Genomic DNA, 17,827 nt, shown 5'->3' with positions numbered 1-17,827 from the left:
CAAATAATAATCTGAAAGTATATGTTGTACACGATAACAATAATAGATACCACTTGCTGAATGCCTACTGTGTAGAAAGCATTGTGCAGGTGCTATATATACATTACCTAACAATAATACTGGAGGGAGGTATTATTATCCTCTCTTTGTAGATTAAACAATAACAACAAAGTTCATAAAAGTTAAGCAACTTGCCTCAGGTCACTGAGCTGTTCAGTGACAGAACCAGAATTTGACCCTAAAACCAATAGTTCATGCTCTTTCCAATACACCCTGAGACCTCCCTACAAATATAATAAGGTTTACCATCCAATGAGGGCTTTCTCTATTCTAGGAATGGTGCTAAAGTATCTTACTTATATTACCTCATTTATTCCTCACAAAAACCCTATTAAGGTATAATATATAACCCACATTTTCTGGATGAAAAAAAGTGAGTCTCAAAGAGGTTAAACAACTTTCCCAAGGTTACCTACTCTGGTTCCAAAGCTTTAGTATTGACCATTTTCCTATACTGACTCACTATATTTAATATAGTGTCCCTAAAACCAAAGTTAGAAAGGGTCTCCCAGAAAATGGAGAAATGCAGGAGAATGAGAAGAATAGTCAGAAATCAGCAAGTTCTTATTGGTGGCTCAGAGAATACAGAGCCATGTACTAGGTACATACTAAAGAAAGAAAAAAGAAAGTTCCAAACTCAAAATCTTATAATATGATAAAGAAGAAACATGCAAATAGCTAATAAAGAAGAATAAATTATGATACTTTTTCTAAGTATACTGAAAAAGAGATCAAGAACTGTGCAATTAGAAAAAAATATTAGAAACAATTATTAGAAAAATGGATGAGAATTATTAGAAAATTCCGGAAACAAATCTAGAATTATTCATACACATAAATAGTAGTAATTAAATGATAACTGCAGTACACATATCATAGTCACATCCTTCATTAAAAATTTTTTATTAGAGGTGACCAGTTAGCTCAGTTGGTTAGAGCGCGGTGCTCTTAACAACAAGGTTGCCAGTTCAATCCCCACATGGGTCACTGTGAGCTGCGCCCTCCATAACTTGATTGAAACAACTACTTGACTTGGAGCTGATGGGTCTTGGAAAAACACACTTAAATAAATGTTTAAAAAAAATTCATTATAAAATGCTCAAATAGTTGAAAAGCAATGGTCTCTTAAAAGCATTTACTATACTTAACAATTCCAAAACAACTTCTTGGAACAGTTTCAAATTTCTGTAACCTTGGTGATTATAGGGTGTATCATAGAAAGGGCTAATTATATCTAGCAGTAAGGCACTCAAATCAGTGAAAGTTCTCTGAGCAGCTACCAGAGAGGGGCTACAATTAATAATGATGAGAGCTACCATTTACTGAACACCTGCTATACAACAAGCAGTTTATATGCAAGCAGAAAATACCCCCATTTTACTGATGAGGATAATGAGACCAAATAAACCGATTAATTTGGTCACACAAGGTCACACATAGCTTAGTTAAGTGGCAGAACTGGGATTCAAACCTAGATCTGACTAACTCCAAAACCCACATTTCACTACACAATGCTGCCTCTCCAAAGAATGTTCATTTTCTATGCGTATGGCTCCTGGAATGGAACATTATATAATCTATCATTATTTTTTTAAGGATCCTGACGGGCAATGCTTATGTATGACTACTGAATATATGTATTTATTCACTTATAAAACACTTAATGCAGCTTATTATGTACCTGGGCCTACAGATATAAATAAAATAATCTCTGAATTTGACGAGTTCACAGTTACGTAGAAGAGGAATACAAATAAATTTATATGACAATGAAAAGTTTTATGATTTAGATATATAAGAGATGCTAAAGAAATACAAGAAGGAATAGCACCTACCAGACTGAGAAGATTAAGAGTCCTAATGTCAAGTCAACAGAGGATAGTTAACACAAAATAGCTTATTTTAAGATCTACTCATACACTGAGAGAGAGAGAGAGAAAGAGAGAGAGAGAGAGAGAGAGAGAGAGAGAGAGGTAGAAAGAGAGAGAGAGAGACTCTGACTGACTTCAAAGCCTTATATAGCCTTTTATAATTGGGTGTCAGAAACCCAGTACCCCAGTCTGATATTCCTATAGAAGCAGTGAATTTACTTTAGTGTTGTTAGAAAAAAATAGATGTTGCCAGCCCAGGGCAGCAGAAACCACTATTGAATTATATGTTTCAGCCTTCACCTTTAAATACAAGTCTAATTATATGATAGAACATGGGAGCTGTTTTATATTTTGAAACATGAACTTAGTCATGGGTCCTACATGACTTTCTAAAAAAAGTCAATCAGTGTCTCTTGTCTTTTTCTAAATAGATAGATGATAGACAGATGATAAATACAGAGATCTATAGGAATAAATACATAGATATGTTTGTATGCATATCTCTTCCCATTTTATCATTTAGTATTATGGCAAAAATAAATATAAAAATGGCTAAAGCTGTCAAGATCTTGGAAAAGCAAATTGTTTTTGGAAGGACATGTTACTTAGCCCAATGGATCCCAGGACTGACTCAGCATAAACACAAAACCCCGCATCTCTCCTAAGGAGGCTTTTCTCAGTCTTTCCTGGGATTAGCGTTCCTTGTGCCCAAAGCACTGGATCATTTATTTTGCTTTTTCATGATGTCTCCATTTACTAGCCTTTGCTATGAACCTCACTACTTGACCCTTCTCCCCAACTGAGGTATATATAATGAAATCTTTCACAATCTCTTCTTTTTCTCTTCTCACTCTCTTCATTCAAATGTCCTTTAAACAGCTGCACAGAGACAATGAGATGTAATGGAACAAATGCTTTCAGGAAATCCTTATTCCGCTGAGGTTATACTACTCTTTTACTTCTCTTCGCCCATCACTGGCTGACTACTGAGCAGTAAGCTCACAGTTTTCCTCTGCGCTCCAAGTCCTGACATCATCTTGGCTGACTGCCACAACCAGGTAGATGACCAGTTTAAGCAACAACTGAGTCTCAGAATTCCCTGACCTTTTCAACTCCAGTGACCTTGATTTCCACTCATTTCCAGCCACCTATTTCCATGGCCATAGCTTGGCTCTGTACCACTCTGGAAACCTAAAACTGAAATGTCCCACTCTTACGTGAAAAGATGTATAGCAAGATGTTAATAGTGGCTACCTTGATTAAGTCAAGTTATCTAAACACTCACTTTGATTTTCCTGAGGGAAACACTGCTTTTGCAATTAGAAAAAAAATATGAGAAACTTTATCACTCTGATGACCACTTCCTATTCTTTCAAGTCTTTGAATTTCTTCTACCCAGAAAATCTGTTTTTTAGCTTCATGAAGACCTCTAGATCTTGACCCCTTCCCACTGAGTTAGGTACCTTTCCTCTATGCTACCACCGCATTCAGTGCTTACCTCTACCATGATACATTGTACATTATCTTGTAATTATTTGTCTATCTTTTCCTTTAGATTCCAAGTCCCCTGGGATCGAGTTAACATGTTTTGGGACTTTGTACCTTCAATATCTAGCACAGTGAGGCCGACTTGAACAAACAGGTTTCTGAATGAATGAATAAATACTGAAACAGCACTGATCCATGAGTAAAACTTTGGTTCAGATTCTAATTCTGTCACTTAACTTTTGTATGACCTTCAGAAATTCAGTTAAATATCTGTAAAACGGGGTGATAATCCTTGTCTTATCCACTTTATAGAGTTGTCAGGAGGTTAGGTAATATACATATAAATGTTAAGTATAAGAATTATCTTTGTTTGTTCAGACCGGCTAAAACACATGATTTCCTTCTTTAGAATTGCTTTCCTTGGTTCACTGGAATCAGCTTATTTACTGCTATCGGACAGTAATAGTTTCAGAGCTGACTAACCATTAATTGCTCCAGATTGTTTATTTGCCCTTCAGTTTCCCTAAAGTAGATAAGGCACAGCCAGGTGTTGTCCCAATACCACACCTATTCCTTTCAGTCCTTTTAGAAGGAGCATATAATTGTTCGAACATGGTAAAGGCCTCCCAAGTGCTTCTTAGGAAAACGTTGAAAGTACTCTAATTCTTCATGTCTCCACCAACTCAAAGGAAGGAAAGACAGGATATTAGAGAATTGTCAAAGGGTATGGAGAACTCAGTTGTCACTCTCATAAATCAATAAAAATCTTTAAAACCTAATAAAAATGTATCCAAATAGGATCTGCACTGGGAATCAATTTTTATTTTCTTTCTCAGGAGACCCAAATTTAAATAATGGCTTGTTTCAGTGGTTTTCTTTCCCTCTCTCTTTTTTTTTTAGTGGTTTTCAAACTTACCTGCACATTAGGAATCATCTGGGATTTTAAAAATATTCCAACGCCCTTTCCCTCCATGTGACCGTATTTGGAGGTATGGCTTTAAGGGTATAATTTAGGGTAAATGAGATCATAGGGTGGGGTCATAATTTGATAGAGCTGGTGTCCTTATAAGAAGAAGAAGAAATATCAGATAGTTTTCTCCACATATGTATGGAGGAAAGGCCCTGTGAGGAAACAGTGATAAGGCACCTTGATCTTGGACTTCTAATCTCCAGAAGAATGAGAAAATAAATTTCTATTATTTAAGCCACCCAATCTGTGGTATTTTTTTATGGCAGCCTGAGCAACTAATCCAACATCCTAGACCAATTAAATAAATCACAACCTCTTGGAGTGGGACACAAACATCAGTATTTTGGAAGCTCCCAGGTGATTTAAAATCTGCACAGGGAAGTTTGGGAACCAGTGCTTTATTTCATTTCGACTTTAAACTGTGACACACCCAGGCGTTTCTTTCCAGTTATTAGATTGTACAAAACATCAGCAATTTAGAGAACCACAAAAAAACTTGCCTCAAAAATCATCTGGAAAGGTGTTACCCCTGAAATGTCCTGAGAATAGCTGGCTTCCTCTGAAGTCCAGTTCAGCTTTGTAGAGAATCTGAGCAGTATAGATTGCATTTCTGTGAGAAAAGAAATGGTGACAAAATAGAACAAGTAGTTTGGATAAGCACCAGAGTTTCTGGAATTATTAAACTGATGAGCCAAAAAGCCTTTTCCCTGATGAAAAGATTATCTGCAAAAGTTAAAATATGACTGGAAATGACTGTGTATCAGCAAATTGCTTGAACATTTAGAATTACATTATGGGATTAAGACATTTAATCTCATGCTTTCAATTTTTCACATTTGCTAAATCAATTTGTATTTTCAGTTAATTTCCACAAGGTCATGTCCAATGCCGGAAATCTTCAGAGCTAATTACTCTATCTGATATTCTTGTATTTTTTAATAAATCAATTCATTATTTAATAAACACAAATCCAGTAAGGGAACTTATTTAGAACCTAAAGCTGAAAAATTCAAGAATGACCCTCAGGCATTTACCTAATATAGTATGTTCTTTAATAAGATAATCTTTAACAAAGAAAAGCAAACTCTTGCTAATTTAATTTGTAAATTAACCACTTGGTGGATTTACATGTATTAACTATCTGTCCACAAAGCATCCGTGAGTCCCGGATCATCATCAAAAAAGAGAACCTTCTTCCTTTCTGTACCCTGGCACTCATAAAGGACAAAGACAAATTTCCCATCTTATAAAATGCCATCCCTTATTTTCCTCTACAATAGTATTACAAAGGAGAACTAAATATGAATAAAGATGGATAGATATCTCAGTCTCTGCAAGTTCTACCTTGTAAATGAGGTTGACAATGTTGATATTATATAAGAATCCAACTTTTAAAATGTAATAACAATAAACTACTCCCAAAATAATAGCACAACTTTCTCCTAAAGCATTCATACTACGTATCTGATAAAGCTTTAACCATCTCAAAAAGTCAGGATATTACCAATATCAAGTTCTAACTATCAATCTTAGTGGGTAATATTTTTCTTGCCATTAGTTTGTTTTCCAAATATAACTTAGTCACAAAGCCCATGATAATATGTCAGCAAGGTTATGGAACACTGAAGTTTAATGAAGTTGGCACTGAACCTGGATGTCTTGAGTCAATCTTCAGTTTCACCACTGACCGACTTTCTGACCTAAGGTAACCCCCTTTTTTCTGCGATTCAGTTACCTTTCTGTGAAACAAGAAAAAAAATGTCCCCAAACCCTACTTCTCTTTTAAGTAGTTATACAATGCAAAATGGGGAAAACATGTAGATACATGAGAAAAAGGTAGTTAGTAACTTTGAATTCTGCAGAAATCTTAATATTTTAAAATAAAATGTGTAGTTATTTGGAGGAAAATCCATTTCAATTGCCTCACTCTATACACCAAAAAAAAAAAAAAAAAATCAAGTTGGATTGACTAGAGTTAAATGTGAAAAGTGAAACAACAGAATTAAATAAAAGCCTTCTATTTCAAGATAAGTTGAGCATATGTTGAAATCTCATCTTCCCCATTCAAACACATAAAATTATAAAATAAGCATTTTTAAACCTTAATAAATACAAATTCATGGTAAGAAAAAAGAAATGAGAAATTTTTATAGACATGAAGAGGTATTCTTCCCTCATCTTCAGAAAGAAAAAAGAGAGAGAGAATCCACAATACTAAGTAGGGACCAAAGATGCACCATATTTGGGGACCAGAGTGGGAAAAAAACAAGGGACTAATGTTGCGACATCCATAGGCTGAAGAGCAAGAGCCACACAGGCTACACATAGGAGGTCTGAGCAAGGGACCAAAACATAAACAAAGGCCAGAGATGTGCTGCCTACTTACCCTGAAGATTGGTTAAAGTCAAGTGATGCTAGCAGCAGCATCAATGATGCAGAATGAGGCCGTAGAGCCATGTTATATAAATGCAGATGAGACTCATAAGTACATAATCTATTAAGATGCAAGAACTTGGTATTTTGCTCCTCCTTCCAAGCAAAGTTCAATCCAAGATATACACCCTGCAAAATTAGGGCTCAGGAACTCAGAGAACCTCCTACTGGAAGGCTGTCAATGCAGGATGTGTTGAGGACAAATATATCATTGACAATTAGCTCTTAACTAAAAATAACCAACCAACAAAGATTATAAATACCATGAAAAATATGACACATAACAACCAACAAACGACTTACACTTGAGGAAATAGAGTTAACAAAACAATGTTAAAGAGACTTTAAAATTATGCACTCTATGTTTTATACCCTCAAAGTTAAAAAGAAGCCATGAAACAAGAATACACTGCCATCAATTAAACAGAAACTAATGGCAAAAAAAACCTACTAGAAATCTTGGAAATTAAAATACGTATAGTGTTTGAAATGAAAACCCCACGGAGACACTGTAAAAGAGCACATTTAAAGGAAAGGTAGTACTTGAATGTTCATAACACCATATTTATAACAGGTAAAAGTGGAAACAATAAAATTAGCCAAAAGAAACCTGAGTTAGACTTCTCATTAGCAGTGCTAGATGTCAGAAGATAATAGAGTACTATCATCAAAGAGCTGAAGAAAACTAACTTTGAATATGGACTTTCAAGAGAACCAAACTACCATTAAAGAATGAGAAAAGTAAAATGTTTACGTTTCTGAAATAACAACTAAATAACTTGCTGAAATAACTACTAAATAAACCAGCACAACAATTTAAAAATAAGTTTATATTGATACCTTCTTGCTGAGATAGTGTGGGAATAAGGGGAAAAGAAAGATATCATCAATATCAAACTACCTCTTCATATAACTCTTTAACAGTTAAAGTAGATAGAAAATTTTCAATCAAATGGCAATGTGAACATACATCAAACTATATATTGGGACTTCTCCTTCCAGCAATAATGAAATAATTAGTACCAAATGAGCCCTCCCACCAAAAACTACTCTAAAACTGATAAAATATAGGAGGCAATTGTTTTCAGGCATTGGACAATAGATAGCTCAAGACTGGGATCTTTGAGATAAGGGAAGCTCATGAAATGAACCCTGTTTTCCTCAAATGTCTGCCTGGGGACATTTTCCTGTCCTTGGAGCAGGGACCTGAAGCCAAAGCAGAGCACTGTGGTTCCATTAGCTGAGGAGACATGGAAGAGTTCGGGGTTGTGAAAGTACTTGAAATCTGTAAGGCAGGACAGAGAAGAGGGAGCTGTGCAAAAGTCGATACCAAAAGTCTGTATGGGAACTTCTCACTCCCCATGAGTCTTGGCCAAGGGCTAGGCAATGCATACACGGGTGAGATTATTAGATTTCCCAAGATCAGTTGCAATGGAGTTGAGAATGGAACAAGATGCTAGTGGTCAAGCAGTCCTGGGGAATGTTGCCCTTCAGGCCCAGCCAGAAAGGAGAGACCTTGAGAAAACTGAAGGTCCCTATCTGATATGTCAACAAGGTAATGATTTTGTCATTAAGTCAAAAAGGTAGTAAAAAACAACATCTTCTACATGAAGATCTGCTCTCAAATCACCCTAAAAAAAGCCTAAAACCAAGCTTCAACAAGAGCCACAAAGGAGATAGAGTTTGGAGGTTGAGCGATATCAAATTAGAGGGGTTGGGAAGATGATTTGGCTTTCCACAGATCTACCCTTTAAAATGTATTAAAAAGCCTCCACAGGTGATTAACCTGCTAGAACTGCCTTCTAGAACAAAAATCAATACTCATCAGAGGTAGAACAGAATATGATCATATTATCCAGTATAAAATATTTACTAGATATGCAAAGAAAAAGGAAAATGTAACTCACAAGAAAAAAAAGCCATCAATAAAAACCACCCTGAAAAAGAACAGCCTGGGGGCCGGCCCGGTGGCTCAGGTGGTTAGAGCTCCGTACTCCTAACTCCGAAGGCTGCTGGTTCGATTCCCACATGGGCCAGTGGGCTCTCAACCACAAGGTTGCCAGTTCAATTCCTCGAGTCCCACAAGGGATGGTGGGCTCTGCCCCCTGCAACTAAGATTGAACATGGCACCTTGAGCTGAGCTGCCGCTGAGCTCCCGGATGGCTCAGTTGGTTGGAGCTTGTCCTCTCAACCACAAGGTTGCCGGTTCAACTCTCGCAAGGGATGGTGGGCTGCACCCCCTGCAACTGGCAATGGCAACTGGACCTGGAGCTGAGCTGTGCCCTCCACAACTAAAACTGGAAGGACAACAACTTGAAGCTGAACAGAACCCTCCACAACTAAGATTGAAAGGACAACAACTTGACTTGGAAAAAAGTCCTGGAAGTATACACTGTTCCCCAATAAAGTCCTGTTCCCCTTCCCCAATAAAATCTTTAAAAAACAAACAAACAAAAAACAAACAAATGGAAATTCTATAACTAAAAGATCCAATAATTGAAATGAAGAAATCACTGGATAGGTTTAATAGCAGATTAGAGATGACAGAAGTCAGTTAAATTAGTAATGACAAAGAACAAAAATTATCCAATCTGGAAAACAGAGGGGAAAAGAAAGTTGAAAGAAATGAATAGAATCTTAGAGACCTGTGGGACAGTATTAACTAGTCAAAAGTATATATAATGGGGGGGGAAAAAGTTGAAAGAAATGAATAGAATCTTAGAGACCTGTGGGACAGTATTAACTAGTCAAAACTATGTATAATGGGGGTCCCTGAAGGAGAAGAAAGTGAGAATGCGGCAGGAAAATATGAAAAAATCATGGACAAAATTTCTAAAATTTGATGAAAAACATTTAGATGTGAAAAAAACTCAGCAAACTCCAAGCAGGATGCAAAGAAAATCACACCTAGGTACATAACAGTCAAAGTGATTTTTTAAAAAATGATAAAGACTGGGCCGGCCTGGTGGCTCAGGCGGTTGGAGCACCCGTGTCCCACATGGGCCAGTGAGCTGAGCCCTGCACAGCTAAGATTGTGAGCAACAGCTCTCCCTGGAGCTGGGCTGCCATGAGCAGCCGGAGGTCGGTGTGAGCTGCCCACACGGTATGCTGCCGCGAACTGCTGTGTGCTGCCGTGGGCTGCTGTGTGCTGCTGTGGATTACCGTGTGCTGCCATGGGTGGCCACTGGCCAGTGTGAATGGCCGGCAGACATTGGGAGCAGCCTGCAGCCGGTGAGCTGCCGTGAGCTGCTGTGAGTGGCTGACCCACGACCGGTGACCGACGGCCTCACCCGGGAGGAGGGCAAGGCTCATAATCCCAGCATGGGCCAGGGAGCTGCGTCCTACACAACTAGACTGAGAAACAACGGCTTGAACTAGAGGGGGCGGGGCGAAAGAAGGGGGGCGAATAAATAAATAAATCCAAATTACCATTTAAAAAAAATGATAAAGAGAGAATCTTGAAAGAAGCCAGGAGAAAAGCAGATATCACATAGAGGAACTATAATATGAATTACAACTGACTTCTTTTGAGAAACAATGGAGTCAGGAGACAATGAAGTAATATCTTCAAAGTGCTGAAAAGACAAAAAATGTCAAGCTAAAATTTGAAACCCAGTGAAATGTCCTTTAAAAATGAGGGTAAGATAAAGTCGTTTTTACTTGAAACTTATGTAACTTTACTAACAATTGTCACCCCAATAAACTTTAATTTAAAAAAAAGATAAAGTCATTTTTAGATAAACAAAAGATGAAATAATTTTTTGCTAGAAGACCTGCACTACAAGAAATGCTAAAGGATGTTCGTTAGGCTGAAGGTGGAAACCTAGGTATACAGGAAGAAATGAAAAGCATCAGAAATAATAAATAAGTAGATAAACAGAAAAGACGAGTTTGTCTTAACATACAACTAAGAGTTTAAAGCAAAAATAATAATATTGTAAGGCAGGAATTATGTTTGAAAATACCCAAAATAGAGCAAAAGAATAGCACTAAATTATAACCCCCCCAAATAAAATAAATATCTCCAAATTCATCCTGATATAAATAAAATATTGAATTAATAAATAAAAAGTGAAAAAGGACAGCTTTTCCTTACAAATAAATCCAATAAATAAATGTAAAAGGAATGAGAACGTATTAAATCACAATAACACTAAAGTAATAATTGCTGCAGGTACGATCCACCAATGAGTGCTAAATTAGTGGATGGAAATTTAAGGAGAAACAGGATATTTGCACAGTCCCATAGTATTTCCCCCAAATATTCAAAAATTATAAAGAGTAACTCTTCTTGGAAAAATCTAGCAGATAATACCTTAACCAAGTGATCAAGGTTAATACCACCAATAATAAGACATACCAACCTCATCAATCCCCTGATATTTGCACTGAAAAGGACACATTATCTCGCTGGTATTCTTCCCAACAACATATAACCTCAATCTAATAAAACAAAAAAATCAAACACACTCAAACTGAAAGACATTCTACAAAATAATGAAGACAAGTCCTCTTCAAAATTGTCAAGATCATGAAAGAAAAAGGAAGACAGGAACCACCACATATTAGAAGAGATTCCTAAGACATGACAATTAAATGCAAAGTGAGATCCTGGAATGGATCCAGGAACAGAAAAAGAACATTAGTGGGAAAATTGGTAAAATCTTAATGAAGTCTGTAGTTTATAGTATTCCATTAATGTTAATTTCTTTGTTTTGGTAATTGTACTATAGTTATTTAAAATATAAAGGGTATACAGGCACTCTCTGCACTGTTTTTGCAATTCTTCTGTAAGTGTAAAACTATTTTAAAATTTAAAATGCAAAAGAATGAAACTGAACCAATATCTTATACCATACCAAAAAATTAAATCAAAATGGATCAAAGACCTAAAACTATAAACTCCTGGAAGAAAACATAGGTAGTAAGCTCATTGATATTTGTCTTGGCAATGATTTTTTGGATTTGATACTAAAAGCAAAGGCAACAAAAGTAAAAATAAACAAGTGAGACTACATCAAACTAAAAAGTTTCTGCGCAGCCAAGGAAACCATCAACAAAATGAAAAGGCAACCTACTGAATGAAATAAAAATTTTGCAAATCATATATCTAATAAAGAGCTAACATCCAAAATATATAAAGAACTCATACAACTCAAAAAAGCAAACATTCTGCTTTAAAAATGGGCAGAGGATATGAAGTCATTTTTCCAAAGAAGACATACAGGTGACCAACAGGTACAAGAAAAGATGCTCAACGTCATTCAGCTTCAGGAAAATACAAATCAAAACCACAAAGAGATATCACCTCACACCTGTTAGAATGTTTACTACAAAAAAGGCAAGAAATAACAAGTATTGGTGAGGATGTGGAGAAAAGAGAATCCTTATACACTGTTGCTGGGGATGTAAATTGGTGCCACCATATGGAAAAGAGTATGGAGGTTCCTCAGAAAATAAAAAATAGAACTACCACATGATCCAGCAATTCCATTTCTGAGTATTTAACCAAAGAAAACAGAAACACTAATTCGAAAAGATACGTGTACTCCCATGTTCAATGTACTATTATTTACAACAGCCAAGATATGGAAGCAACCTAGGTGTCCATTGATAGACGACTAGATAAAGAAAAGGTGGTACATACCGTGCTTCCCCGAAAATAAGACCTAGCCAGACAATCAGCTCTAATGCGTCATTTGGAGCAAGAATACAATATAATATTATATAAGACTGGGTCTTACATATAATATAATATTACATAAGACCAGGTCTTACATTATAGTAAAATCAGGCCGGGTTCTATTCTATTCTATTCTATTCTATTCTATTCTATTCTATTCTATTCTATTCTATTATTAGACTGGCTCTTATAGTAAAATAAGACCGGGCATTATGTCATATTATATTATATATTATATTATACTATATTATACTATACCAAGTCTTATAGTAAAATAAGACCGGGTCTTACATTAATTTTTGCTCCAAAAGACGCATTTGAGCTGATTGTCCACTAGGTCTTATTTTCGGGGAAACACGGTATATACAATGGAATATTACTCAGCCATAAAAACGAATGAAATCTTGCCATTTCTGACAATATGAATGGACCTAGAGGGTACCATGCTAAGTGAAATTAGTCAGACAGAGAAAGACAAATACCACATTTCACTTAGATGTGGTATTTTTAAAAAATGGCAAACAAAGTATTATAAAACAGACTCATAGGTATAGAGTACAAAATGATGGTTGCCAGAGGGTCGGGGGTGGGGAATGAGTGAAATAGGTGAAGAGGATTAAAAGGTACGAACAACCTAAGTGTCCACTGATGGATGAAGGGATAAAAAAAACGTGATACACACACACACACACACACACACACACACACACACACAGAAGAATATTATTCAGCCCTAAAAAAAAAGAATACAACCTTGCATTTGAGACAACTGGATGGACCTTGAAGGCAATATGATAAATAAAGTAAGTCAGACAGAGAAAAACAAATATCATATGATCTCACTTATATGTGGAGTCTTTAAAAAAACTAAACAAGTTTATAGATACAGAGAACAGACTGGGGTTGGAGAGGGAAAATACAAGATGAGCCTAGAACATCCTAAAAATCAAGAAGTTCTTAACTATGTTGGGAATAGATCAGAAGACACAGGAGCCAGCTTGAAAAAACTTCCACTGACCAAATATAGGATGATAATATGTACAAGATCTATAAGAATAACTAAATAAATGGAGAGATGTTCCATGTCAAGGATAGGAAAATTTTTACCTTGTAATTGATAAATAACTTCAAAGTACCTCTCCACAAATTAAGTATATATCCTGTTCCTCATCAAAGTTGCACTCCTTAGTTTTGGTATCCATTGATAATCTTCTAAGTCCCTTATCCCTTCTGCATTATTAGTTGGCATATTACCATAAAGAAGAGCTTTCCTCTGTCCCTTACTTATATCAGTATAAACTTATGCGTTCTTATTTTATCCAGTGAGTGACAATCTTTTACTATATTATCAAGATGTCTGTTCTTCTCAACTTGATCTATAAATCCAAAGCAATCCCAATCAAAATCTCAGAAATTTATTTTGTGAATATTGACAAACTGATTCTAAAGTTTATAGGGAGAGGCAAAAGACCCAAAATAGCCAATTCAATATTGAAGAGGAAAAAAGTCTAAGGACTAACACTATCTGACTTCAAGACTTACTATGCATCTGTAGTAATCAGGACACTGCTCCATGGCATGGAACAGCTCTCCATTTATTTAATTATTCTTTGATATCTTTCATCAGAGCTTTATGGTTTTCCTCATATAGATCTTGTACATATTATTTTATGCTTTATACCTAAGTATTTCATAATGTAAATGGTAATGTGTTTTTGATTTAAAATTCCACTTGTTCATTGCTGGTATATAGGAAGCCAACTGACTTTTGTATATTAACCTTGTATCCTGCAAATTTGCTATAAAATCACTTATTAGTCCATATAAAAATTTTAAGCAGTTTGTCAATTTCTATAAAAAGTCTGCTGATGTATATAATTATGAAGAATCTATAGATCAATTTGGGAAGAATGGGCATCTTAGCAATATTGAATCTTCCAACCTATGTCATGGTTTATTTCTCCATTTATTGTTTAATTTCTCTCAGCAATGTTTTGTAGTTTTCAGCATAGCAATCTACTTTTTACATTAAATTTATCCATGAGTGTTTCATGTTTTTTGATCCTCTTATAAATGAAACTGTTTTTTAAATTTTTCTCTTTGCTGCTAGTATATAAAAATAGTAGTTTTACTATATTGTCTTTAAATCCTGTAACCTTGCTAAATTCACATATTTCTTCTAAGAGTTATTTTGCAGATTCCCTAGGATTTTGTACATAAACAGTCATTTCATTTACAAATAAGTTTTACTTCTGCCTTTCCAACCTCTTTGCCTTTTATTTCTTTTTCTTGCCCTATTACGTTGCCTAGGACCTCCCCTATGAGTTTTAAATGATATTTTCAAAGACTTCTTATGAGATAAGAAAATGCTTACTCTAAGTGAAAAATATAAGATACACTATGCAAAATGGTACTTTTATAAAATATGTACAGGAAAGAAAGACTTTGAGATTAAAATGTTAATAACAATTATCTCTAGAATTATTGGTGATATTTGTTTCTTTATTCTTTTGTTAATATCATGCACATAAAATACTTCATAAACAAAAATAATTTTTCAATGCTCACAAATTAAATATTCAAGTAAATCTTGAATTTGATGTATCAAATACAGACAAGTCTAGAATACCTAAAAAAGTAAAATTCCTGCCAACTATTAGGCTATGTAGTATACACTGTTTATATCTGGCAGTTAATATGCAAAGAAATCATTATTTTCAGAATGGAAATAAAAAGTATGGTAGAAATGAAAATGTCCTTTTTTTCCTGTTATGATTTTTTTCAATAACTAAAGAGAACTGATAACCATCTAGTTTCTATTAGCTTCCCCCAAACAAGTAATTTATATTCAAGAAATGCTTTCAGGGGCCGGCCCGGTGGCTCAGGCGGTTAGAGCGTCGTGCTCCTAACTCCAAAGGCTGCTGGTTCGATTCCCACATGGGCCAGTGGGCTCTCAACCACAAGGTTGCCAGTTCAGTTCCTCGAGTCTCGCAAGGGATGGTGGGCTCTGCCCCCTGCAACTAAGATTGAACACGGCACCTTAAGCTGAGCTGCTGCTGAGCTCCCGGATTGCTCAGTTGGTTGGAGCATGTCCTCTCAACCACAAGGTTGCCGGTTCGACTCCCGCAAGGGATGGTGGGCTGCGCCCCCTGCAACTAGCAACGGCAACTGGACCTGGAGCTGAGCTGTGCCCTCCACAACTAAAACTGGAAGGACAACAACTTGAAGCTGAACAGAACCCTCCACAACTAAGATTGAAAGGACAACAACTTGACTTGGAAAAAAGTCCTGGAAGCACACAATGTTCCCCAATAAAGTCCTGTTCCCCTTCCCCAATAAAAAATCTTTAAAAAAAAAAAAAGAAAGAAAGAAATGCTTTCAGAAAGTCTGGAGTAAAACAAAGAGAAACTTTATTTAGAACCCAGCCCAATTATTCTGAGTAATACTAAATTTTATTATTATTAATAACAGGTTAATAGTTATTAAACATTTTCTATGTGTTGGGCACTATACTAACAGTTTGCAATAAATTTGCATAAGTTCACATAACTCGATGAGGTAGGAATTCTGTTATTATTCCCATTTTTACAACTGAAAAAAAATAATGTTCAAATGTTACATAGCATGTAAAAGTTGGGGCTCAAACACAGGGCTGACTGATTCTAAAGCCTGTGTTTTTAATCACTATATATATTTATTTAGAGTGAAATAAATTCTAAGACTGTAACCCAATATACACATTCAGTTTTTATTATTTTATTCTCTTTGGAAAAATATCATCATATAAATAGCTATTGTTTAAAGAACATTTTAGGTATTATTCTAATTCTTCAAGACCCTCTACAGTGATACTCTTGTATGAGTAGTGTATTACAAGAAAATGAGATTTAGGAAATCACTACATTAGATTTATCATTCCATAGCCAACTGTACATCTTGAAACAAAATGGCATTATAACAATGAAACTGAATCTCAGTAATTTGTACATGATGGTGTCAAGCCTATAATACAACCTGCACAGTATCTTAGTCTGTTTGGGCTGCTATAACAAAGTACCACAGACTGGGTAGTTTATAAACAACAAAAATTTATGTCTCACAGTTCTGGAGGCTAGAAGTCCAAGACCAGGGTACCAGCATGGTCAGATCATGGGCCCTCTTTTGGGTTGCAGACTTCTTACTGTATCCTTACGTGGCAGAATGACCTAGGGAGCTCTGTGGGGTCTCTTTTATAAGGGCATTAATCGTATTCATGAGGGCTCCACCCTCATGACCTAAGCACCTCCCAAAGGTTGCATCTCCTAATACCATCACAATAGTCATTAGGATTTCAACATTTGAATTTGGGGGTTATACAAAAAGTAAAACAAAAGTTATGTAAAAAAAAAAAAAAAAATGGACACACAGGATGAGTTCCTAACCACTACAATATACTGCTACTTTTAATAATGGGGGAAAAAAGAAAGAGCAAATCTAAATGCCTAGAAATATTAAAATTGTTAATTAATTAATGATATCTTTCCTTATGGACAATTTATCCATTAAAAATAATGATTATTATAGACACAGACAATAGTTTAGTGGTCACCAGAGGGTAAGAGGGATGGGAGGTGGTAGATGAGGGTAAACAGGGTCAAATATATGGTGATGGAAGGAGAACTGCCTATGGGTTGTGAACACACAATATGATATATGGGCAATGTATTACAGAACTGTACACTTGAAATTTATGTAATTTTACTAACCATTGTCACCCTGCTTAATTAAAAAACATATATATTACTGAACTTTTGGTTTAAACAATACATTAATTCCAAGTTATAAAAAAATAATAGTACTGAATAGAAAACCATGTCATAACATGAAAAATGCTTACGTGTCAAGTCAAAAAAAGAAGTAGGACAAAATTGTGTATCTATTGTGATTACAGTTGTATTTAAAAATACATGGGGGAGCTTTTGACAGCTGCAACGAAGTCTGTGAAGCCGCCCCAGGTGGCAGAGCTGTCGTATCCCTTCCTGTTCCACTTCAGGTTGCAATCAATAAAGGCCATTCGTACCATACAAAATAAAGTAAAATAAAATAAAATAATAAAAAATAAACAAATAAAAATAAAAATATATGGGGGAAAGTCTGAAAAGAATATAATAAAGTGCCATAATACACTATGACTAAGCCAATGACTGAATTTATTCTAAACTTCATCTTAAAGTCTGTCCCAGGGCCTGTCTGGTGGCTAAGGTGGTTGGAGCACCATGCTGCTAACACTGAGCTCATTGGTTCGATTCCCACATGGGCCACTGAGCTGCGCCCTCTACAGCT

At 35.7% G+C, this 17,827-nt stretch overlaps 1 protein-coding gene across 1 annotated transcript in view; it reads right to left on the bottom strand.

The window, feature by feature from the left end:
* TOP6BL (TOP6B like initiator of meiotic double strand breaks) overlaps positions 1–17,827 on the bottom strand; it is a 61,159-nt gene that overhangs the window by 35,728 nt on the left and 7,604 nt on the right. Inside the window, exon 3 of the mRNA XM_088789721.1 lies at positions 4,890–4,999. Coding sequence (XP_088645847.1) covers positions 4,890–4,999 — 110 coding nt within the window. The remainder of the gene's footprint in view (positions 1–4,889; positions 5,000–17,827) is intronic.

Source organism: Rhinolophus sinicus, chromosome 14 (genome assembly GCF_057876585.1).
Source record: "Rhinolophus sinicus isolate RSI-liver-muscle chromosome 14, RSI-T2T, whole genome shotgun sequence".
NCBI classification, from domain to species: Eukaryota; Metazoa; Chordata; class Mammalia; order Chiroptera; family Rhinolophidae; genus Rhinolophus; species Rhinolophus sinicus.
This window is presented reverse-complemented; position numbering and strand designations above follow the sequence as displayed.